We start from the raw sequence: 25713 nt of genomic DNA on the forward strand, positions 1-25713 counted from the left end.
AACAATGCTAAATGCATCTGGTTATGTAATACATAAATACAGAAGATTATTAATTGAGTGCCTGCTATTGACAATGTTATCTTTACTGTGTTGTTGATTTTTTTTTTAGTTATCTTTGATGAATTTGGTACCATTTAATTTAAATAGTGTACTTTTTAAGATAAAGTAAGTCTTATCTTGTATATTTTATAAGTGTTCTATTTAACCTAAACATTAAAGCTCTTAACTTTTTACTAAATCAATATTCTTGAAAGGTTAGCACACATGATTTTTAATTTTACTCAAGCTGAAAAGCACAGAGATTTAAAACTGAATATAATAAAATTAGAGGTATTCAGGCTATTACTGGTTTGTAGAAAGAAAAGTTGTATTATATGTTGGAAATGAGACAGTTTGAAACAATTTAAAAGACAGCTATCACAAAACACAGTTATGTACTTATAATTTTTATATTAAGTACAAAGATATTAAAAGAAAGACTATTAAAATAAATGATCAAATTTCAAAAGTGTGACTTGTAGCTAAATAGATGAATTATTGAGAGAGAAAAATAAAAAATGTATTGAACTAGAATGTTAGCCTTAAAATGGCTACGTCATTGTTACCCCAAGTGTCCTTCTGGTATGTTCGTAGACAACGTAACTGATACTCACAGCCGGAGCTACTTTCATGAAGTTGGGGGTTAACCCTCGGTAGAGACCCATCACCCCTTCTCGATGAAGAATGCTTCTGAAGAGACCTATCATGCTATTTTCTTTCTTGTTCTCTAAAGCAATGTAGAAAACAGTGTGTAACAATACATATGTACTTTACAATTCAATATTAAGCATCCAATTTCACTCCTTTAAGCTTTATTCAAATATTTCTTTAAAAACAATAACTTAAAACACCAAAGTTTCCAAAAATCTACAGAGTAGAAACATGAATATGCGAGTTTAATTGGTACCCTCATTATAAACATAACTTTAACATTGTATTGTTTGAATATTGTGAATATTCAATGTTTTAGTTTTTGGGTAAAACACAATGAAAAATAAGTACACCAATCAATAGTAAACTTACTGAATACACATAGGAATGGTTAAAATCTAGTTCCAAAGAAGGTCCTTTAGCCTAAAAAAACATAGACCACATACATTTTTTTCCATTAGAGCAATTTCAATCACTTCTTTGTGTTTTTACAATTTATCGTGTTCTGTTGTAAATTATTTGTGTGACATTTTAAAAATAAACTTCCACATACTTTGTTCTTAATGTTCATAAATTTGAGATTAATCAGATAACAGTTGCACATGGATAAAATATAAAATCAACTGTTAATGCAAAGAAAAGTTTTGCTCATATTTTGAGCTTCTTCAGTGCTGACTTTCTAATTAATTTTTGATATTCAAGTCCAAATGGAGATGAGCTTCTGCAAGCTAGTTTGTAGCCTCATAACACTGGTAGCTGCCATTCACATTCAAGAATATTTCATCTGATTACAAGGAATCTTAAAAATATCCCTGGAGCATAGTTTTCATTACAAAAGGTTTCATTATAAGGCTGTCATGTTAAAAGCATACTAATGCTCCCTGCAAGTATTCCAAACTCCATCTAATGTACAAGTAAATCAAAAAACACACTGCAAGTATTCCATACTTTATCTAATGTACAAGAACAGCAAAAGCACACTACTAATATCTGCAAGTATTCCTTACTTTATCTAATGTACAAAAAGATCAAAAGCACACCACTACTACCTGCAAGTATTCCATACTTTATCTAATGTACAAGAACAGCAAAAGCACACTACTAATATCTGCAAGTATTCCTTACTTTATCTAATGTACAAAAAGATCAAAAGCACACCACTACTACCTGCAAGTATTCTATACTCTATCTAGTGTGCAAGGATGAAAGCTTTCCAGCACCCATTTCAACAATCTGATTGTACAAAAATCCATAGTTTGGTGACCTGACCAGTATGTCTTTGTATAAAATAGTATGAGTGTTAACATTTCCTAAACTGAAAATGTATTCCAAATAGATGCTTAACTCCACTCACAAAAAGCTTTCTTTCTCAATTAGTACTGCCCTCTCTCAGCACAAATCTTTTGCTCGCCACTAGCCTTGTAACCTCCACTTCTTTCTACAAATCTACATGCAAATGATCATGCAGCAACCCTCCACCAATAGAAGTGTGACACTACTCCTATTGTAACTAGCACCCTCTCTAATAATGCACCTGTTAATTACTTCGATATTGGACATGATCAAGTCAACCAATCCACCAGAAGTGGGTAGGACAGGTGGGAAAGGTGAGGCAGTAAATATCCATTCAGTAATAATTTTCAGTTTAGGGAAATATTTAATTCTGATAAGATATCTTACCTCTACTTACAACAAGCTAGAATCTCACACTGAATTGGTGATGGGCCAGTGAGAAGATGATCCTCCTTTAGGAAGTGCCCAAAGAAAGACCATGTGTTGTGGAAAAGGAATTAGAAACATCACCACTCCTGAGCTAGGTACACCCTTCACCCTTGAGTAAAGTATCACTAAAACAAAAGGGAGAAAACATGGATGGACCCCAAAACGGATTAATCATTAATGGGACCTCCAGGTGTCGAGTGGCTAGGGCAAGACAGACCTTAAATGTCAGTTTTACCTCAACCAACACCTGGTAGCATCTGGAATTGTACATCAGGTTCATGGTAGGAAGATGGTCCTCTACCTTTCACCTCAAAAACGAATACTGGGAGGGAAGATGAGGTTCTGTACAAGAACCCGTCTCTACATGTGCACATCTCCAACACAATCAACACCAGATAGAGTGGGAACTGACATTCAGTGGATGGTAGGAAGTAAGGAGACCTCAGGAGGTATTCATCTCTGATCCAAAACCTGGAGGCATTGGGAATATTTAATCCAGTCCATGGAAGGAACAGGGAACCCAACATTACACATGCAGGAATTAGTGGATTCAAAAAAATCTTCAACTAACATCAGATCCATTGGGAGCCAACATTCAGCAGATAGGAGGAAGATGAAGAGTGACCTCAATTTGGGGTTGCATCTTCAGTCCAAAACCTAGCAGCATTGTGAGTTCATTCTCCATTCTGCAGTAGGAAGAGAGTACCAGCCAAACACATGTGAGGATTTATGTGGCTAGATTATCTCCAACCATCACCTGATCCAACTGGGAATTGATATACAGAGGATGGTAGGAAGGAGAAATATCTCAGCTGGAAGAGCCAACTGCAATACATAGATATATGATGGAGTGCTACAACCAATACCTGGTGGCATCTGGAATTGTAAATCACAAGAGCATCACAAGCAGTGGGAAGAGTGTCACACTATCAATGCCAACAGAATGTCACTGCCCTACTCCCAACCGAGTGAAAATGTGCTTCACTCAGGATGATTGGCCCCCAAGGTCCACCAACCAAGTGGCTAGGAACTGGTAAGCGGCAAGAACTCCCATACTCCACAAAGGAGAGCAAAATGTGTTGGAGAGTCCAGAGACCCACAGCATTGGAGACAGTGCAATGGGTGACCATATTTTAAAAAGCAGAGCTACCATTTGGATGGAGATGATCAACCAACACCTGGTAGCATCTGGAATTGTACCTCAGATCCGTAGTAGGAAGAGACTTAATGCTGCAGAGCATCAGAGATGGGCAATAATCCCTGTCTGCTTTACCCATGAAGTCCGGGAGTGTACGGTCCAGGACAAATGTATTTATGTAGGAAAAGACCATGAGATATATCTACAATTGGTACTACAGAACACTCCACCTCAATGTTGTGCATAATATGATCCTGGGATGTGTTATATTGGTTCAACTATAATATGTGATATTGATGCATAGATGATGGAGTCAAACAACTAACACTTGGTGACATCTGGAATTATACATCAGATCCATGGTAGGAAGCACTTCAATGTTAGTCATCTAGCATGGTCACAGGACATAAAGTGTGAATTTCATACTAAGTATACCTGGTCAGGCACCACTTGCTACAGAGTGGGATCCAAAACATATGTAGTAAAAGGCCCCTGTAAAGAAATGAAAAACAAATGGAGCAACCAATATATCTGCCCCGATGATGTCTTCTCAGGGAAGATGGAAAAACAGTAGCCAGGGACATGGTAAAGTGACAGATCTGACATGAAGAAACATGAAAAAGATGATACTTCTAGAGGAAAGAAAAATATGCCAGGCAAAAGGACTGGCAAATCCAACCTGTAAGGGGAGTGGAAAAGAAAAAATCAAGGGAAAGGATAAGAACAGGATAAACCTAAAGGTGGGAGAAGAAGGGAATGGAAAGAGGAGTGAAAACATAATTAATCTCCAGAGCATAAAGGAAAGGATAAGATCTAAGGAACAAACATAGAAAAACCTGACCACAAAACACGTTGGAAAAACAGAAACCACAGGCTAACAATATGAGGAACAGGGACAGCAAATAAAATCAAATAACGAATCTGCCAACAAAGGTTAAAATGGAGGATTATAAAAAGCACAAAGGCCAACATGGAGGTTCCAAATCCTAGAGAAAAGCCGAGCAGTGAGTATGAGCAATGAAGAATGACCAAAATAAAATAGCCAGGAAACAAGAAGCAAAAACTGGGAAATCAAAAACTGCTTGAAAGCTCGCAACAGGGGAAACAGATAGATCCCTGGTAGAAGGCCAAGTTAAAAAGGATGGCATGAGGAATGGGAGTAATGAAAGGACAATAACCTAGGTGTATATATCAACAGCGTGATGTATATCAATAACTCTTGAAAAATGTCAAAGAGGAAGGACGAACTAGACGGGAAAACCAAGGAAGCAATATGCCTGGAAAGACCTGACCTTCAGGCAAGGGACGAGATAAAAGCCACGCGTGAAGATGGAATGGATGGATGTCACACATCGGAGTGAGGCTAATGAAAAAGATGAAGGGGAGGCAACACTAAAAACCATTACAGAAATGGAAACCATGTGAGAGTTGGCCAAGACAGTGCCACCAGTCGAACTCAACATGGAGAGATTGGAACTATTGAAAGGACACAAAAAGGAAGACAAATAGGTGGACATGTATAAGAGTGATGATTTGTCCAATTCTGACAGAGAGCATCCAGTACACCTGCTAAGGAATGAGAAACAGGAGAACAAAAATGGGTCAGGTTTGTATCAAGACGAGATGCAAAAATATCCAAATTGGGGATTCCCAAAAGTGCACATTATACCCAAAAAACTAGAGGACCTAAAGACTACCCCCATCAGGAGAATCCTGTCAGGATGGGATAATCGATCAGCAACCAGATTCATGGCCTCTCAATGATGACATACCCACCAACTGATATAATGACAGTGAGCCCAAAATACAGGAGATCCAAAGTTCGAAACCAAGGGACACTTAACTAGATACACCCATGCATGGTGGTGGAGGACCCTACTGTAAAATTGTCATAGTGACACATCACCACCTTGTCCCAAAGAGCCAGTAGGAAGGAAAGTACTGTCCGACAAACAGCAAGAAGTGTCAAGAGAGTGATATGTAGTCAAAAAGAGTTCCCTACCCCCAAATCTCCCAAGTGTCAATAGATGCTCCCCAAACAGGAAAAGAGCATCCAGAAAAAGTTACAATCCAAATGAGGAAAAGAAAAGTAACCCCAGCAGCAAAAAAGATCCTATCCAACCAGTCAATACAGACTGCTAGTGAGGGGAAAGGGTAAGGGGAGCATCCAAGGGATTTCAAGCAAGACAGCACCTGGTGATCCAAGTACCCAAAGAGGACAGTGCATGTTGTCGTGACCAAGAGGAATGAGAGCCGCTAGAAAAGCCCATGTCCCCAATGAGAGAGAACTGCACATGCAATAAGGAAAGGGAGCTGATGAGAAGTTGCCTACAGGATGTACCATAGTTCTAAACCAAAGGGGAGGAGGTTGTTCCCAAGAATTGAAAACTGAGATGAAAAACACATGAAGAAGACTAGAAATTGATCATGTGTGATGAATGAAATCACCACCGTGATGATCCAACCACATAGTTTCTTCTCTGGGACACTGCCTGAGTACGGAGAGTAGATATGGTCAGTGAGGAAGCTGTAAGTATCTCCAGTTGTCCCTGGAAAAGTGTACACTAAGCTTAAAGGAAGCAGATGCGTAAAGGTCTAGACCACTTGGCTGAAAAAAAAGGGAGCCAAGGCAAGGCCGAACAAAAACACCCAAAACTGAAAACACACATACCAGTGAAGAACGAAACAAAGATAAATGTCTGGATGCCAGAAAAATAGGAATATGGAGACACATATCAACACATATACCTACATTCTCCACAAAACAGGAGTGAAAACCCCTAATGAGAATGATCCCTCACAGTAGGGACCCTAAAGAAGTAAGACCCAAACCACTTTTGACTGATGCTGGGAAGAAACAGGATCCCACTGTAGGTGAAATAAAGTGAATGGTAATATAACAAGGGGTATAAGTGCAAATGGAATTGTGGAGACTTGCTGAAACAACCCTGGTCTCCAAATAGGCAGGAAGACCCCCAACACCTCGTGATAAAAAAAAAGTGCCATGCACAATGTACGTAATAAAGAGGAGGGTAAAATAACTCCAAAGAAAACAAAATTCTGACCTAGAAGAAGCCAACTTCATAGTGGCCACGTCAGCAAAGCAAGGCTGAAAAGGAAGTGCATGCCACTGTAGCAAAAAGGAAAAGACTAAGACCAACAGAAAAACAACATAATGAAACCAAACACCACTCCGACCAAAAGGAAATGGGAGGATAAAACGCAGACAATAATGGATAATGGAATAAATGAATGGGAAATTTCCAGCATAGGGAAATGCAACAGAAGCATTAGAGGACAAACCTCACATTGGAAGAAAAAAAAAATCCTAAAAATGTGAGGTAAATTATGGATATGTAGAATGAGAAATGCAAAAACATGAGAGGCCAACATACACAGGGGACAAAGAATACTGATCCCCGAATGCACGTGTACCCCAAAACAAAGAGCATGAACTCCATTATCTGGGTAAGAAGGAAAACCAAAGAAGACCTGAAGATTAATCCTCAAAGAGGACATGGATAAAAATAACATAACTGATAAAGGGTAGTACTAATCAAGAAAAAAAGCTTTTTCTGAGAGGAGGTAAGATATTGTATCGGAAACTTCTTTCATTCATAACACTTTTGCCATGTAGTTTTTACATATCTGAATAAACATTTACATCCACTGACTGCAAAATACGGATTTATCCCACTGCTACCAAAAAAGTTTCCCTATTCTGCGACATGCTGGAACATCCCTCTGTACTTGAAACAATTGCCAAACCTGTGTGCATGCTGCCATCTGTTTCTATACTGTGAAACCTGGATACTTATATTCCTCATTACAAAATTGCAAACTTTGCAGGAACACACATGGGAACTATATAAAGACAGCTTCTTTATATCTTGGATATTGTTATCTAAATAATTTGTTTTTAGATTTTTTAATGATTTTGGCTTCTTATTCACTAAGTTTTGCCGAAATTTATACCATTCACTGGAGAACACTTTTCTTCTCATTTTCTTCAATTTTTTTTGTTTAAATCATTATTTTTCACTATCCAATACAGTTTTCAAGAAATATTACTGTTAGATATAGAAAATACAGCTTCTTTCAATATTGAAAAAGTAATACAAAGGGTCAAATTCATACTTTTATTTTTTGGTGCATATTTGAAACTTTTTGAGAATCAGCCTGAAAATTAATTGCACAATGAAATGGTTAAGCTGGTTGAGGTATGTGATGAAGGATTGGATATTTCGTTGAAGTAGCTTGTGTACTGATGCCTAGAATATATGGATGGCTTTTGCTGTTAACCTGTGTTCTCATCTGTTATAGCTGGGATATGACTTCTTGCAGGCCCTGGTGCCCCAAATTGATTCATATTCCTTTGTTTCCTAGTGTTATTAAATCCAAGGGATATCCCCATCTTGGAAATTCTAAATCCCAAACATTTATGATCTGAGAGTATGAATATTTTGTTAGAAATAACTGTAGTTACTTTCCTTTCCCAAGAGCAATAAATTTTTGGTGTCATCATATAATCTATAAACTGCCAACCAGTGTCAAAATGAAGTTCAGATAAATGTCATTCTACTTTGACTTTATATCAGCTGTGGCTGTCCTGTGACTTGTATATTCAAAATTGTTTTAATATAAAGTACTCAACCCTCTGTATTATAACAAATTTCTGGAGTGATGATACACAATATTCATTGAACATATTATTTCAATTTGCCAATACGAAAAGATAACTTGTACCATGCCAAACATGCTAACTAAGCAAAGATTTACACTGATATTGTTACTGAGACCACTCTCATATTGTTGCATGCATTAACAATGTTGTATATCTCCTGGTTTACCCAAACAGTTGCATTTTCTTATTTTTTAAACATATTTTCTGTTTACTACTTCAATTACACTTAACAAAGAACTTCTCAAAGAACTGGAAACCTTTTTTTTTTTTGTGTTCAATCTGTAAGTTCCCATGTTTAAATTCTATTTAAAACAATAATTGTTCTGAATAATTTTATTTGTCATCAAGGGTGTTGTCATGAGTATCAGTCATCACATGGTATAACAATTATGAGTAAAATCATGAACAAGTTTTCAAAAGAATTTTACTCATTACAGATCTGAAAGAAAAAAAAATAGGTGGAGGTACATAGTTCAAAACCTGCCACTAATCAGTGTTATCAAGTCCGTGTATTTTCTATTTTCCAAGTCACATTTTCTGGTGATTTCACGAAACTGAGATAGATGCAATGGTACAGCTTGTTGTCAATAAAAACATGTAATATGAGAGTGATCGAATTTGATTTTCCAGAACTTCTTTTGACTGTCCAGGATTTCCAGTACTAAAAAAATTGGTTCACAGAATTCCATGATTTTCATGACCCATGGAAGCCCTGAAGCAAAGAGCATCACATGCACAAACAACAGCTTGATAAAACCAAGCACAAGTTACAGAGTCTAAACTATGTAAAGTAGAAAACAATGTTCCTTTTTTGTGTGATATTATAAAAATTACATTAAAACTGTATCAAATGTATGAGGATGTTATAGCTTTAAATTATCTTTCCTTTAATGTTAAAATTACTTAATTCTTTTGGTATTTATAATATACACATAAGTACATACCATAAATCTCAGTTTAGCAGATATATTGTGGTATGACTGTTTTTTTTTAGTAAGTTGTCTCACCTTGTGCTTGAAGTCGAGTTCGCACTAATGCTAATGGGTAGCTGGCTATTTGACCACAAGAACTACTGATGGTTCCACATCCTAACAGAACAAATATTCCTGGATATTCCTCTCGAGGATGATGACTAATATAAATATTCTTTAAGGTCTACAGAATAAAAAAATTGGCCTCAGTTCTCTATATTTCAAATAAAGAAAATCAACTTATATCTGTACTATTTGTTAAGTTTTTTTCTGCAGAAACTAAAAGTTCTTAAACTTTATTCTAATCTTAATTTTATGTCTGCTTAGATTGAAATCTCTCACACTTGGGTTTTCTACCGTCAAAACATTTTAAACAAAACTGACATTTTGCATCCCAGCTTCTGGTATTTTAATGTGATTAATCCAGATGTTAAAATAAAAAGAAAGACTACACATGCACAGAACTAGTATTTTAGATCAAACTTGTTGCAAGTGTCAAATCAGGTAGGTTTTAAAAAACAAACCAATTCACTTTATTCATGATAAACTTACAAACTTTTAGTAGTTTTCACTGTTTTAATGTTACTGTTCTTATGATAAATCATTTCTTTTCAATAAAAAAGACGATATTTTAAAATATGTATCTTAACACCATGCTTTTTTTTTAGATTATTGATTTAGTTTTCTAAGCAATCCGTTAATTTATTAATATTTTTCATTTCTGGAAATTTTTTGAGCATATACTATTTTATTTTTTATGTTAAAACTTTTGTTACATTTATAAAATCTTGTTTGGTAACCAATAAAGGTAGTAACTTTAAATAGAACTATTCCTTAATTAATAGAAATTTACTTCATAAATAGCAAGATCTATCCCAGCATATGGTAGTATACCCAAGAGGTTTGGTAGATAACCACGGTAAAAGCATCCTAAACCTTCTTTGTAGTATAATTTCTTTGCAGCATCCCAAAGTCCATAATACTGGCCAGTTTTTCCTAATGCTAACCTTGTCTTAAGGACCTAAAAATTTTTTTTAAAAATGTGTTTAATCAGATGTTTAATGTCAAAATAAATAGATTATCTACAAAGACTGTGATTCCTTTTTAATCACTGATTATTACAGTGTGTGTATGTGTCTATATATATACACAAGTAATAATCAAAATCACAGTAATATATTATTCTTAAAATATTATAGGAAACCTATTTTATAAAAGTAAGCCTCTTTTCTTCAGTTATTTCTCATTGTTTGGTAACTAAGAAAATAATGATAAAATTTTAGCTAGTTTTATCTTGTTTGAAAAGAAAATCATACACTTTAATCAAAACATAGCTTGAGAATTATACCACAACAGCAAGGATATTTGTCAAAATTGTATCAATATTTATACTTTCAAAAGAACAAAAATAAAGTAGTATTATTTGCCACAAAAACCTGAGCTAAATGTTTCGGAAAAATCACACTAACTTTTAACAGTAATAAATCTACATTTACAACTTTATTCAAACACATTAACTTCAAAAATATTAACACAAATATCAAAAAATTTCAAGAACAGCTAGTATTAAGGATCTGAAATTATATAAGTAATTGAAGGAACTATTTTTAATCTTAAGGTACTTAAACCTATTTCAAAAACTATAACAACATTTGACAATAAAGTGTGTTTTTGTTGGATTTCTCATAAAGTTACACAAGAGCTATGTGCACTAGTCGTCCCTAATTTTGAAGTGATAGATCAGAAGGAAAGCAGCTAATCAACCCCACTAACTCTTGGGCTACTTCAGACATACCAAATTGTAGGATTTTACTGTCACTCTCATAACACACTTATGACCCCAAAGTGAGTAAGTACTATTTTTAGCAGTAATGGGATGTGAGCCATGAAACCTCAGCTCCATAGTATGCCACGTTAACCACTGAGCCATACTTGGCCCATTGATGATAAAGAATGGTAAACTTTACAATGACTTTTATTAGAATTTATAAAATTACATATTTTTTGACCCAAGATATACACGTATATAAAAACAGAGATTAAAACAACTAAAAGTGTGATAATAAAGTAGCCTTAAAAACATAATTTGTTGGTTTCTGCAAGTATAATTTGAAAAGCACTGTATGATACAGACATCAAAAAAAAAAAAAATAAATGTGTAGAAAAATATTCCTTGTCCTAAATAGATTTTAATATGAAATAAAACATGTATAACAAGTTTAATTAATTGTTTCAAAACTTACAGGTATAAGTAATAAGAAAAAAAAAAGCAGCATTTAACTAAAACATTAATGAAAGAAAACTATATATATAATTTCCAAAACATTCCATATGTGACACATTAAAGTTAAGTTCATAAAGTTTTTTAATTCAGTTTTTGTTCACTTTATTTCCTTTCCATTTCTTGTTTTAAGTTATCACTTGCATAGCTCTATTTAGTTGTACAGATTATGATAATTTTTTAAACCAACTTTAAATATTAAGAGTAGTTATGATGTATATCTAGTTACACCATTTCTATCTCATCAAACTGGTGACTATAATTTTACTGGGTGAATGTTTACCTCCATAGGATAAATGAGAGTTTGAGAAATACCTCCTGCCATGGATCCAGCTAAAAATCGTTCATACACACCCAATTCTCTCTCATTATTACCTCGGATTATGCGTTTAGCCTAAAAAGAAAAGAAAAACTTGCAAAAAGTTTTGTCTTAAACATTTTAATTTCATGTTTCTGTATTTTTTTTATATAACTTGTTCTAACAATTCTAATTTGGAATTTTTAATACTCAATTTAAAGTTTTGAGCCACAAATAACACATACTTCCTGATATTCTGCAGCACTATCAAATATCTTTACCTTACCTGTTCATAGGCCATAAACTTAAGTGCACTTTCAGGAGCAATCTTCAAGACATTGATACCATTTCCTCGCCATAATGACCTAATTCCTCCTTCGCGAAGCATGTGCATAAAACAGGCTTGTACAGAAGTGAACTCTCCACCCCTCACCTTCAAATAAGGAAGTAGTTTAAAACACTTATGCTGAAGAATAGTAAAGATTATCTTAATATTTCAGTAGAAAATGAAAGTTATAATTTTCCTATACTGAAAATGTATTTCCAATAGGTACTTACCTCCTCTCACATAAATAGCTATTCTTGTTCAGTGCTGCCCTCTATATGCAAAAATATATCAGTTACGCATGGCACAAGCCTTTTATTTCCCCTCCATTAGAATTGACCGATTCTAATGAAAATGTCGAAAGAATACTCCCTACGAGGAGACAATCAGATTCTAAGATCTAATGTGGGGACCACACCACTTTTTGAACCAGGTATACTCTTCGCCCATCATAGAAAGATGTCACACATATGGGCAGAAAATGGAGGAACATATCCAACTGGGAGAGAACTAAGGTCGGATAGTGATCCGAACCATACAATATTTATGCAACAATATTTATCCAAAGAAAGAGGAAAGCACAGCCTGAGAGTATGTAAGTAAATGCTCTGACCATCTGACAAATATACAGGGCAGAAGCAAGTCCCAAGGTCAGAGTGCAAAACAGATAAAGCTCCTCGTGGAGAACAAACTGAATAGAGGGTTGCAAGTAATGAGATATCGAGATGTGCAAATAAACATTTGTGACATTCCTTGTGACCATCTATAAAGCTGGAGAAAAAGCCCATCTAAGGGTGAGAAACAACTCCAAGGTAAAACTGGGCAGATTGAAAATTATATTGAGGTGAGACAAACCCAGTACAGGCTGACAGTTTCCAGTTTATTGTGAGGATAACTAACAGCCTGGAATAAAAGCCTGGAGAAAAATGATGAACAGATGCAATAGGCTGTTGAGACAGAAAATCTTGTACTGCCTCAGACAGATGCTGACTGGTGGCAGGATCCCAAGCCATGAGGAAGAAAAAAGGATACCTGAGACAAAGGAGGTGGGGAAAGAAATAGTAGGACAAGTCCCTCTGATAAAAACCTGAAAAACCTATTGATCTGTAGTGAAAGATGCCAAAGGGTAACAAAATCATATAGTCAAGCCCCCACAGGTTAGTCTCCGGTAATGTTGGTGATATGCCCATCAATGTTGAATAAAACGAGATCAGAAACTTATGGGAGGAGGAACAGGGAAAGGTAGATAAGGACCAAGATGGGAAAGGAACAGGGGCTTGTTGTAGCTCCAACTGCAACAAATGTGCAATCAAAGAGGAAAAAGGTAGTGTTGATGCACAGATTACACACAATTCTAAAGTCCCAGATACATGATTGAAAACATATCGCCAAAGAAAAAAAGAGCCATACGTAAATCTCTAAAAGAAAGAGGTGGCAAATGAACCCAGGACAGGGTCACATCATGACAAAGAAGATCCTAACAACAGTGAAACCACATGTGTAAAGTGAGAGCCAAAGAGAACAAACGAGCCAACATGGAAGTTATAAGGAATCACAGAAAAACGAGGAATTGGATAAATCATGTTGAAAAATGCCGTATTAGGCGTAGCTGATTCTACAGGAGGGGTAGGGAAAGACACGGCAAAATCCGATGTTGGAAAAAGGCTATCAAATCTTCATCGGCCCGAACAGGTTTGGCTTGTTCAGGAGGATTAGTGGGGCAAGTTCAGGAGAAGGAAGTTGACCCATATAATGATCAATCTCATGGAGAAAATTAGCAGAGAAATCCAATGACAGGTCTCCTCCACGTGCAGCTTGTGAATATGAACCTAGAATTCATTATAAATACATAAATCAAATAAAAGGGTTTAATGTAAAATATGCATGTGAGAAAAAAAAGGAAGACTGGGAAATTAAGTTAAATTAAAAGATTTTTTCAATGTAGGGAAAATAAAAGTAACGAAAAAATCCCACTTCGGAAATTAAACTATTAAACAATTCACATGAAGAGCACCAAAAGAAAAAACGTCTGAACACAAGTACTGCCAAACAAGAAGTGATAGTTCGATAGAATTGAATAGAGGGAATCACATGCGTCATGAGTCTGTCACGCACTTACTGGTGGAATGTTAACACATGATGATGATTTGTATGAGACACACATTGGAATCAGTCAATTCCAATGGAGGGGAGATAAAAGGCTTGTGGCATGCATAAAAATTGTTTTTGCATATAGAGGGCAGCACTGAACGTGAACAGCTATTTATGTGAGCAGAGGTAATGTACTTTATCGGAATCACAATTATACGCGTTTTCAACATTCTATTATATATTTTTAAGACCCAGTAAATGTTTGTTATGAAGCCCACAATTTTGGCATACAGAAAAAAAAAAAGGTGACAAAAATGTATGCAATTCATTTTTATATTCAAGATTCTAAGACAAAGTTAATTCATCATCAGAATTAATAAGGAATTTAAATTACAGTAAAATAAAAATGATATATTATTATACTTTTTTCCACACCACTTACTGTTAATTGCTAACAACTCACAGTAAAACAAGTTATCATTTTTTAAAAAAATATTAATTACAGAATAACAATTTTTCAACTAACACACCTGCAAGAACACCTTTAACCTGTCTAAAGGAGCTGTACTAGTTCTTGAAACAGCACCAGCTAAACCACCAGCTACCAGATGTCGCCACCACATTCCTGTGCGCATTTCTTGCTCAGTGAAATCATCAGGTACAAGTGTATCTTCTCCAATGTCTAAAAACTAAAGCAATAAAAATATTTTTATCCTGAAATGCTACTTAAACAACTATTATTAAACTACTAGAATTTCAGTTCTGTTTTAAACCAGACAAGAGTATTTTTCCTAATAGTTTTATGCTTTAAGTAGGCCTAATGTTACATTTACATTTAACAATGCATAATCATATATTTCATCATATAATGCAAACAGTTATACTAGAACTGGATGATTTAATTGATTAATTGATATTATCAATTGCCTATGAACAGTGATTACTTCAATTAGTGTCACATAATTTAAATGATTAATTTTAATTACAATTACTTCAATTAATCAACTAATTGAAATTAGGGTTTCTGATTACTACTACTTCAGATAATTCCAACTATTCAAGTAACTGAAATATAACAACCAAACTTCATTATAGAAAGTTATTATGGCTATCTGTCACTGTCACCAATTTTGAACTGCTGAATAGAAAGAAAGAAACTGCCTGGCAACATCTGCCACTGACTTTTTTGTTGTTGTTACTGTTAGTATTGTTCAACTGCTGACTGGAGAAAGGCAAGTGGCTGGCTGCTCCTGCCACCAATTTTTTATTTATTTTATTTGCTTGTGGATAGCATGCTTTGAGGAACACTGTACCAATAAATATATTAATGAGGCTATTGATTAATCAATTAGCAAATACCACTAATTACCCAACTCTACAGTAGACCATATGGAGTTTGTAACCTTCACACGTTATACAGCATCTGCATTTCCTAATAATTCTAATTGCAAAAAACCACAGTCTCAAAGTTTCCATACTAATTATACATGATGTGTATTTGAAAACAAGTTAATTATAGGAATTGTGCACAAGTTGTTTAAATCGTACATACTCTTTCCTTATTAATGAGGGAAAAAGACACACTATGTCTCAAGCTTTTTAAACTAATAGTTTGGTACATAATAAACCTATTTATTTTAATTAAAAATAAAATAAATGTTTTAAAGACTATAATCAAAATTATAATTATTTTTCAAAACATTTTTATGGATTCAAACTCAAAACTGATAGTTTTAGCAGGAATAATGATTATTTACTACACAAATTACCTTGATATATGCTTCTCGTGCCATGCCACAATAAAAATTTTATTTATGATTTTCCCTAAAACATATTTTAAAGAAATATCAATTCTTTAGAATGCTAAATAGTTGTCTTTGTTTTATTGAAAAAAGAAGTTACTAAAATTAATTTGTGTATAAAATATGCATTTGATTTGCTATGGATCAGAAATACAAAGATTAGTATTGATCTTGGATAGTGTAGAATCTTAATTTTTATATTGTTTACTCAAAAGCTGTTCAACACATGTCATATCAAAGTGCAAAAAAATTCTAACTAAATACTTACTCCCCCCCCCCCAAAAAAAAGAGAGTTAAATTTCAATTTTCATGCACCCACTAACTCGATAGCTGTCAGGCTGCTAAGCTAGGAAGTGGTCTTACACTGATAAATTGAAGTTTTAACAGCAGAACCTTATTTCAATAAAAAATACTCAGGGTTATATTCTAATATAAATGATGTTAGAGTTCTTAAACAAGTCATAAAATAAGCATTTTCTATTCAAAAGCACAACAAATATATATTAATTTTTGCAGTCTACACTGGTAATTTTTTATAATTAAACAACTTATAATTCATTTTGCATGCTATTAACTTTTCCTAACTTACAGTGGCATGTCTCCAATACTTAAAGATGTCGGCAAGTTCAGAAGATGGATGGAAAAGAAGGTAATCTCTCCATTCATCAAAAGTGATTGTCAAGGAGCCATCTTTATCCATTCTAAAATAAGAATTACATAAATTACTAAATATGTATTTATATTATGTAATCATAAAAAAAGTATTTTTCATCTTTACTTTTTAAGATTCAAGAAAATAATTTTTTTTATCTTATGTTCTCTTGTAATATACATGGATATATACATACATATTTTTAATTGAGAAATTTAAAAAATACTTGTTTATCAAAAACATCATAGCAACAATTTTTTTACTGTATCATTACATTTTCTAGATTAATTTACTTCACATTTTGTTTCAGAACTACAAAATACACTTAAAGCTAAGAGTACATGTTAATAAACATGTTAGTATAAACGATACTTGAAACCATCAGTACTTGGTGAAACTCCATAATTACAGAATTGAGGAAAAAAAGAAAAATGTATGTTTCACAAATACATAATTTATTCCCAACTACTTACCTCTGAAGAAGTTTAAAAGCATCATCATAGCTCATATAAATTCCCAGTTTCTTGAAGGCATTTACAATTTCAGATGTATCAATACTTCCTGATGAAGTAATCAAATAACAATATTTATTACACCATTAGACTGTACTGTATATGTAATGTGATAAAAACACTTGTATAAAAAAACTGTATATGTAATGTGATAAACACACTTGTATAAAAAAACTGTATATGTAATGTGATAAAAACACTTGTATAAAAAAACTTGTGTTTTGTAGGTACCTAAAAATCATAATGCTAAACTTTCTTTAACCATAATTATGTATTTTGTGTTAATGGTTTAATAGCGGCTACACTTTCCATACTTCAATAAGAATAGAAAAGTTACAAAATTATGAATTGGTTTTCGATTATTTACTGACTTACAGTACAATAAATCCTTTATTCTACACAAAGAATAATCAAAATGTTAATACCAGGAATCTTGAAAACAAAGAGTATTTATTTGAATATTCACAAGTAAAACAGAATATACTCAATTCAAAAATGCTATGCCAAGACTTTTAAAACAACATACCTAAACCTCAGAAAAAAGCTTCTAATCCAAAAATATAACCTTGACACAACTTAACAAATAACTTTGACACAAGTAGTTCCAAAAAAAAGAACCACAAAGAAAACCTTAATTTAAAAATGACTAAAAATCTGTTTGCTAATACAATATTTAAAAACTCTATTTAATTAGAACTCACAACATTTTAATTGAGTTTCAAGCATTATCCAATTTTTTCTCTACGTTCTTGAACATCTGGCATATCAGTCTTCAGTTCTATCTTCTTCTAAACTCTTATTTGCTACCAGACTATGAAATTACAATTCATTATTGGCCTTTATTGGCTCTTGACTAAACATCTGATTACCTTATTCATATAGAAAGACACACTAATTTACCTCAATGCTATCCATGTCAGACATTTTGTCTTACTGTGAAAACAGTATTACTTTATTAATTCTAAGGAGGTGTGAGCTATCATTGAGCACATAAAATCTCAAGAGAAGGCTAAAATAAGTCCCAGAGGACAAATGTATGTAAGTATGAACATAATAATAATTAAAAAAGAATTAAAGAATACCACTTCACTACTAAATTTTAAATAAACAGTACACACAACTAAATTTGTAAATTTACTTTACTGGGCACATTACAGAGATGGGATCAACCTAACTTACAGAAATTGCAAAATATTTGAATATACCACAATTAATTTAAGTTACTTTAAGATTTTTAGAACAGTTTTCAAAATATCTTACAGTTAAAATTCTTGTAAAAACTTTTTATGTAAAGCTAACAACAATAACGTTAGCTTCATTACAACTTAACATGTGAAACAACTATTTAACCTTAAATTTTAGGTACTAGTAGTGTATACTTTGAATTCTTATTATATTGTATACCATTTTGGAGTATGGTTAGTTTTGGATGAATAAAATCATTTACTGTGTAATTAGACTTCCAGAAAGCTTTTGATAAGATTCCTCAAAATTGGTTAATTAGAAGTTAAATGGACTGAAAATTAGCTTGAAGGTCGAAAACAGAGATTGTCAGAATGTGACTAGTGAGTTCTTCAAGAACCTGTTTTGGGACTTTTGTTCAATTTTATTTGTATAATTGATATAGACTACTAGGCGAGTAGAAATATTTCCAAGTTAGTTCATGACACTAAATTTCTGGGAAAATGCTTCCTTAATGCATGACCTGCAGGGTACCAATCTATGTAAAATATGTTTCAACACTGATAAATGTAAAGTGATGTTATCAATTCATACCATATAAATCTGATTTGTAAGTGATTTAAATAAAACTGATAATAATTACAATTCATTTGCTTAATCTGATTCACCCCATAAAAGTTGTTGTTCATGAAAACTGATGATATAAATAACATCTATACCACTATTACGTCTGCCGTACTCCAGCTGGCCTGATAAGCCCTGGTATTTGCGGAAAGGCCTTTTTGTCACTGGATATGGTAAATGTAGTGTGGTTAAGATATTATATTCTCCTTTGCTTTCACTCATTGGTTCTTAGAATTATCTCTTGTTCAGCTTTTTGCTCACCTATACATGTTTTTTATTCCTGTTGGTTATTGTGGTATTTTAATCTTTAATCCCTTCCTCCTTTTTTTAGCTTATTGTTGAATTTACAGAACAAAATACAGTGAACAAATTTAACAGTCATCTGAAATGACAAGAAATTCTGTCGGACAACCAAGTGCTGTAAAATTTAGTGACTGAGGTTGTCCGAAGGACAACCATGTTATTTCAGACTTCAATGCTATACATACTGCCTTGTGCAAGCATTTCAGTATTGAACCAGGAAGTTGCAATGGAATGCAAGCAATGTGAGACCATTATCAATGAAGTAATAATTCCTATGTTACTTCATGTCTGTATTTAACAACTCTGCTGGCTCATTTCAACTTCCCAGCATACACAAAAAATGGTTTTCATTCCTGTGGTGTGTACTGCACACCATGAGTTCAGACTGGCACAGAAACTTCCAGAAACACTCTACCTCTAGCTACACACTGTACTACAAGGCTCAATTAACAGCCTGCCTTCCAAAGTACTTGTAATAGTGTGTGGAAATCCTCCAAACATGTGCACACCACAGAAGAAATCTCCACATCAGTAGCATCCATATTCAAAATGCAATGTGCCATGTGTAATAGTTCAACCAATCACAGTTGACAATTGCTCCACTTACTGTGTAATAAGTTTCATTGGGCAGAAGTTGATGGTTCACATTAGAGGGGTGAAAAAATTATCAACGTCTTTCAGTTGAAATACATTGATATGGCTGTTGGGAAGAAATGTCTCTGGTAACAAATATGTGGAGTTTTTGAGTGCACAGAGAGTTGAGTTTGTTTTGGCATGAAATAATTGCTACTGTGGCAAATCTGTTCGTGTTATGGTAGCAACTAACGAAAGCTTGTGTTAATCCCTGTCTTATAAGAATTGTATGATGGGAATGGAAGTAACATGCATGAAAATATAAATGAGCAAAACAACAGTTTTTTGCAGGCTTTTTCTGATGAAGCGTCGTTCTCAATGTAGAGTGGGTATAATGTAGCCATGTTAGTGTGTTGTAGTAGGGAAGTAAATTCTCCAAACACTCATTACACAACATTCAGCAAAGTATTGCATTATTTTTTCTGTAATATTTTTAAGGGGTTCCTGTAGTGATCCCATTACTGTATCCCACCATTTTACCTGAACTGGTCTTTTTATAGTAATTGTTCAAATTGTCAAAACAAAATAAAACATTTGTATCAATGTTTTTTTTCAGAATGTTGATGAGTGTTTTATGGTATTTCCAAGGGTGTAGGCCCAACTTGTTTGATGAGGAGTGAGTGGATAATCAACATTGTGGAAATGATGTTACAGTGTGACCTTAATAAAGTAATTGAAGTTGATCAGACATTTGATACAACATTGTTAATCATGTGTGTGCGTGTGCATGTATCCTGACATTATTGTGAGAAATTTTTTTTTCTTTACTTATGGAAGGCAATTTTTTTCATGCAGGACAACCAAAGTCTGGTTAATGGTTGTCCAAACAACCATTCAAAAAATATTAAATTTGTTCACTGAAAATAGCTAACTTACCATCACTGTTTTCATCAAGGCTTTTGAAAACCAACAATAGTTGCTTCTCATGCTCCATCACATAATGTGCAAATTCAGCAAAATCCACATTACCACTCTTGGCCAGATCCGATTTCTCAATGAATTTCTATAATATATATATATATATGTGTATGTATATTTTAAAACAATGCTACAAAGTCTCATTAAAATTATATCAATAAAATGAACTGACATTTAATACAATATTAAGTAGGAAAAATATTTTATTTGTTTGTTTTGAATTTTGTGCAAAGCTACACGAGGGCTATCTGTGTTAGCCATCCCTAATTTAGCAGTGTAAGACTAGAGGGAAGGCCAACTCTTGGGCTACTCTTTTACCAATGAATAGTGGGACTGACCATCACATTATAACACCCCCACAGCTGAAAGGGCGAGTATGTTTGGTGGGACGGGGATTCGAACCCACGACCCTCAGATTGTGAGTCGAGTGCCCTAATCACTTGGCCATGGCAGGCCAGGGAAAAAATACTGCAAAACTGCACAATGGATGCTTTTAATTCAACATCAGTGATAATTAATAGTATCAGTATTAAGTTATAGGGGATTTTAGTGTTATATTAATATGTACTCTAAAATAGCTTAATTTTAGTTAAATATACAATTATTGGATGTGTAGATTATGATTCAGGATATGACAAATACAGTATGATTGGAATACTATTAATATACACTCTTCTAATTCTTGAAAATCCCTAAAGAAATAGATTAAGAGTGGAATGTTTAAAAATGTAATAGGCCTAACACTAATGTCTTATGACAAGTATAAAAGTAAAGATTATTAAACTTCAATATGATTAGAGGTAGTTTAGGAATAGTAGGGTGAAGTTTATAGGGTGTGATAGGTGCCACGATTGGGTTATGTCTGAAAATTGTGGGCTTCATTACAACTTTCACAAGACTCAAACAGATACAGTGCACTACACTTGCACAGTTTGCTTACTTGGTGATAAGTTACACATATTTTTAGGGAAGATTGTTGTATTACAGTGGGGAAAATAGCAGATCAGGCAGAAAAATCAAGAAAACAAGACAGGTAAAAGTTTCTTTGGGGAAATGTAAGAATGAGGGTGCAGAATTAACAAGAGTGCACAATATTAAAAATATTAAGGCTACAGAGATAGTATCAATTACCATTCAGATACCAGTCTGTAATAAGTTTGAACTTTGCTCACAATGAGAAACAAGATGATCAAGAGGTTTACATAGTGGCAAACTCTCTCACTAAGTGTACTGATGAAGTTATTTGTAGAAAAGAGCATAGAAAGACTAGGATGATAATTTGCTTGTCATCTACTCCGGGACATTATAGAGTATTTTCATTTATTAAATGAGTTTTCATTGGCTGTAGTGAAGGTCAGCACTTTACATGAGATTATGACAGAAATCAATAATTTCCTGAAACATAAATGGTTGGTGTACATTTTTACTGATTCCAAAGAATAATGTGCAAGAACAGTCTTGAAGGACCAAGTTGCCCAATATTGTCTGTATGTTATTTTCTTCAGCATATACGGTCTAAATAGAACAAGTAGAGTAACTTTTGTTTCTTTTACTCTTATGTCAATTTTTTATTGATCATCTTACCTGGTCTATCATAACTAAACACTAAAATGTTTTGAATATTTATCAAAGCTCTATGTGACAGAATACCTACAAAACAAAGTTACTAGTTTTATCTCTTTAATTCTTCAAGAAAAATTTTTAAAAACAAAAAGGATAAAGATACTGACATGCAACTTTTATAATTAGAGGTTCATAATTATGTCGATGAACAAGCCTGACTATATATTTTTAAACTCTTGAGTTGTGTTTGTTCCATTCAGGAATGCCTTGAGCTTTAGTTGAAGGCGCTATTAATAGTGTTGAAATTTGCAGTATTGTTCTTAACACCAGAAATAAGTATTTTTAACTTTTCATTATCCAAATTCTTAATTACCAAAGTTAAAACACAAAAACGTTTTATATTACAACAGAAGCTTGATTTTAAGCATTAACTTTGGTAAAAATTCTCTCTACACATTTGCTGTTATATTTTCATTGAAATTATTGTTTGATATTTAGTAAATGTATCTAATAACTAGGTAAATTTATATAAAAACAATACAAATGTTATTAAGAGAAAAATGCATGAATTATGAACTTATAGTGTTCAGACTGTTAGTGTGACACTAACAATAATTAAATGAGTTACTGTATAACCCAAGTTATAAATGTAAATTTCTTATCTTACCATACAAGATCAAATATTTGGCCACTAGGATGTACTCTTTCAGAACTAAAAACCATCTCCAGCAATAATGATACTGTAAGTATTCACCTTACCTTTCAAGGTTTTAATTAGTTATCCCTGGTTATGCACTTGTTATGATCAGAATGACTTTATAACACCCCTCATTAAAAAGTTTGAATTTATCATCCATGTTTTTTCATTATTTTTTAACAAAAATCTTAAAATTAAACAAAACACTGAATTTTGGAAAATTACATAGTAAAATATATTTCAAACTGAAATAAAACCAAAATGTACAAACATGTTTATTGCACATGCAGTTTCTTTAAAATACAAAAATGTAACTTTTTATTAGCATAAAGTAACATAAACAATACCCTAAAAACTGGCTTTCAAAAATCATTTTGATGCTACAGCATTAGATGGAAATTATAATTAAAAAATGTTGCAGTTGGAAAAGGTGTTTTGCTAAATTTTAACAACACACAGAAATTAGCATGCATTCATAAGAGTTGGTCTTAGTGTTACACTTATATATATATAATTTTTTTTGTATATTTATTTTTCTCTTCTTCTTTATAAAGAATAGAGTTGTGGTATTTTAAGCCAAGGAACAAGATTAAGGAATTTCAAATTCATATTGGAAAAGTTGTTTAAAAACTTCCTTGGAAACAACAATTTCTATATTTGCACCTTCAAAGCTTAAGATTTTTTTTTTTTACCAATCAAATGACCGTACCCCAGATATAGTTACGTAGAGCAGACCTAATAATAAAAAAAAATGGCTCGGCCAAGCGCAACCCTGATGATCAGACATTCATTTTCACAAATTATATTACTACATGAATTATAACATATGTTATATGTAAAAAGTTTAGAAACTATATAAAAATCGCAAAACATATGACATCCACATAAGATCACCTCCACACTATCAGGTGCATAAGGAAGGCCCATTTGCTGCAGAGCCTCACTAAGGTCTTCGAAGTTGATACGCCCGTCTCCATCAACGTCTAATTGTTTAAATAACTTCTCCAATCTCTCTTCACGTTCACTTGGTAGCTCTTGAAAATAATGTGGCAGATGGTGAGAGTTCGGCACGTTCATCCCAAAAGTTTATTATGCGATAATATACGGTTTTAAATTATCTTGTTAACATTGCCGAACTTCACTTGTTCGTGGCTTAAAAATTCGCCACTTTTATACTTAGGCATGAAAAACAAATATTACAGTAATGCTAGTAACACCGTTGTAGCTGCGCAGGGCGCCATCTAAAACGACTAACATATATATATATATATGTGTGTGTTAAATACGCTCTAGCCCTACATATAATAAGATAGATTACTTTGAAGTACAGTTAGCACATTTAATAAATACTACATATCCATTTGGATATGATTTTTGTATAAGTGTGGTGTATAAAAATTTCAGCGCTTCTACCTTCCTACTTTGATATAGTATTATTCTGAATTTATCATTTATTCTGTATTTGTGAAGGTTGCGCATAACACGTGATCAGGAAAGTACCTGAGTTGATGTCGTTCTAGCTGTCTATTTCCCTTGTCTAGAAAGTTTTTAAGTTAATGCCATTCTAGACTTTTAAAGCTGCACAGGGTACAAGAAGGTCAACAGCAGCTAGTGTCCATCAATAGTAGTTCAGGTGATATCTCAAGTTTACAGCCGCCAAATGCTTTAATAAGAATAGCAGTTATGTGACATGGCTAGTCGCCCTAGCTAAATCTTGTTACCTGCGAAGTAAGGAACAATGAGTTTAAAACAGTCTGGTAGATTTTTTTGGCCAGTTCAGTTGAAAATATAACATTTAGTAGAAGCTACTGTCCCCTGTTTAATAATACTAACTACACGCTTTGTTTATGAGTTAAATAAGGATTGTTCATTTTATACATTACCTTGTGTCTAGTGTTTGTCTTTCTCAGACTCAATTATTCAGAAATTAAGTACTAATTAATGATAAATATCTTATCAAAACTCTTGTTAAGCGGACCTATCCCATTGCTCTAAAGTTAATTCAGTTCGACGTAATTATACTATGTATATTTAGGCAATGAGGTTTTTAGACATACATATTGTTTGCGTATCTGCTTGTTTGTTAATTTTCGGTATAAATTCTTTCCGAGGAACTTCAGCAATACAGGTCCTTTTTTACTTAATGCTATTTTATTATTTCTCGATACAACTTTGTAATACACAGAATTTCCATAGTTACTTTAAAGCTAACAACCTTTATAATACACGCTATAAATCACAGTGATTCACACACTTTACTTACGGTGCCTACTGTTCGCTTGACTCAATTATCTCTATCTTCAATCTATCTGCATATCTATCAATCGCTAGCTTTATTGGCCGGGCTTATATACTAAAAACAGGGCGCCTGGCAAACACTCGGACATTCGCGCGGTTCCTCGATAAGTCATGATCCTTCTAGAAACTCCAGCTCGCATGCTCCCAGCGTCGCGTGACTTCCGCTGTCGTAAAACTGCCCCTTTCTTAGTATTGTTCGTCCCAAACAATAGCCACTTACATTAAACCAATAGATAATTAACAATAACTTGATTAAATGTACAGAATTTACAAACATAGAATTAAAATACAACAAAATCTCTTAATTTTACAGGACGTATCTTCTTCCG

At 33.5% G+C, this 25713-nt stretch overlaps 1 protein-coding gene across 1 annotated transcript; it reads right to left on the reverse strand.

Moving 5' to 3' along the window:
* Nucleotides 1–225: 225 nt before the first annotated feature.
* On the reverse strand, nucleotides 226–24301 carry LOC106470187 (calcium-binding mitochondrial carrier protein SCaMC-1-B-like). Its single transcript, XM_013930725.2, has 10 exons — nucleotides 23981–24301; nucleotides 20785–20911; nucleotides 17128–17215; nucleotides 16592–16703; nucleotides 14731–14889; nucleotides 12071–12217; nucleotides 11770–11880; nucleotides 10059–10226; nucleotides 9242–9389; nucleotides 226–766 (listed from the first exon to the last, which is right to left on the reverse strand). Exons 1-10 carry the CDS (start codon nucleotides 24161–24163, stop codon nucleotides 591–593), a joined length of 1419 nt encoding a protein of 472 aa, XP_013786179.1. The 5' UTR covers nucleotides 24164–24301; the 3' UTR covers nucleotides 226–590.
* Nucleotides 24302–25713: the final 1412 nt, after the last annotated feature.

The sequence above is a fragment of the Limulus polyphemus genome, unplaced genomic scaffold, assembly GCF_000517525.1.
Source record: "Limulus polyphemus unplaced genomic scaffold, Limulus_polyphemus-2.1.2 Scaffold3868, whole genome shotgun sequence".
NCBI lineage: Eukaryota > Metazoa > Arthropoda > Merostomata > Xiphosura > Limulidae > Limulus > Limulus polyphemus.

What these genes read in the sequence shown, in the direction of transcription:
- LOC106470187 (XM_013930725.2), bottom strand. Translation starts at nt 24,163, where the DNA reads ATGAACGTGCCGAACTCTCACCATCTGCCACATTATTTTCAAGAGCTA. An exon ending in ATGCACCTGATAGTGTGGAG is followed by an intron (nt 20,912 to 23,980) that starts GTGATCTTATGT and finishes TATATATTATAG; the next exon opens with AAATTCATTGAGAAATCGGA. An exon ending in CTCTCATTTATCCTATGGAG is followed by an intron (nt 10,227 to 11,769) that starts GTAAACATTCAC and finishes AAAAATTTTTAG; the next exon opens with GTCCTTAAGACAAGGTTAGC.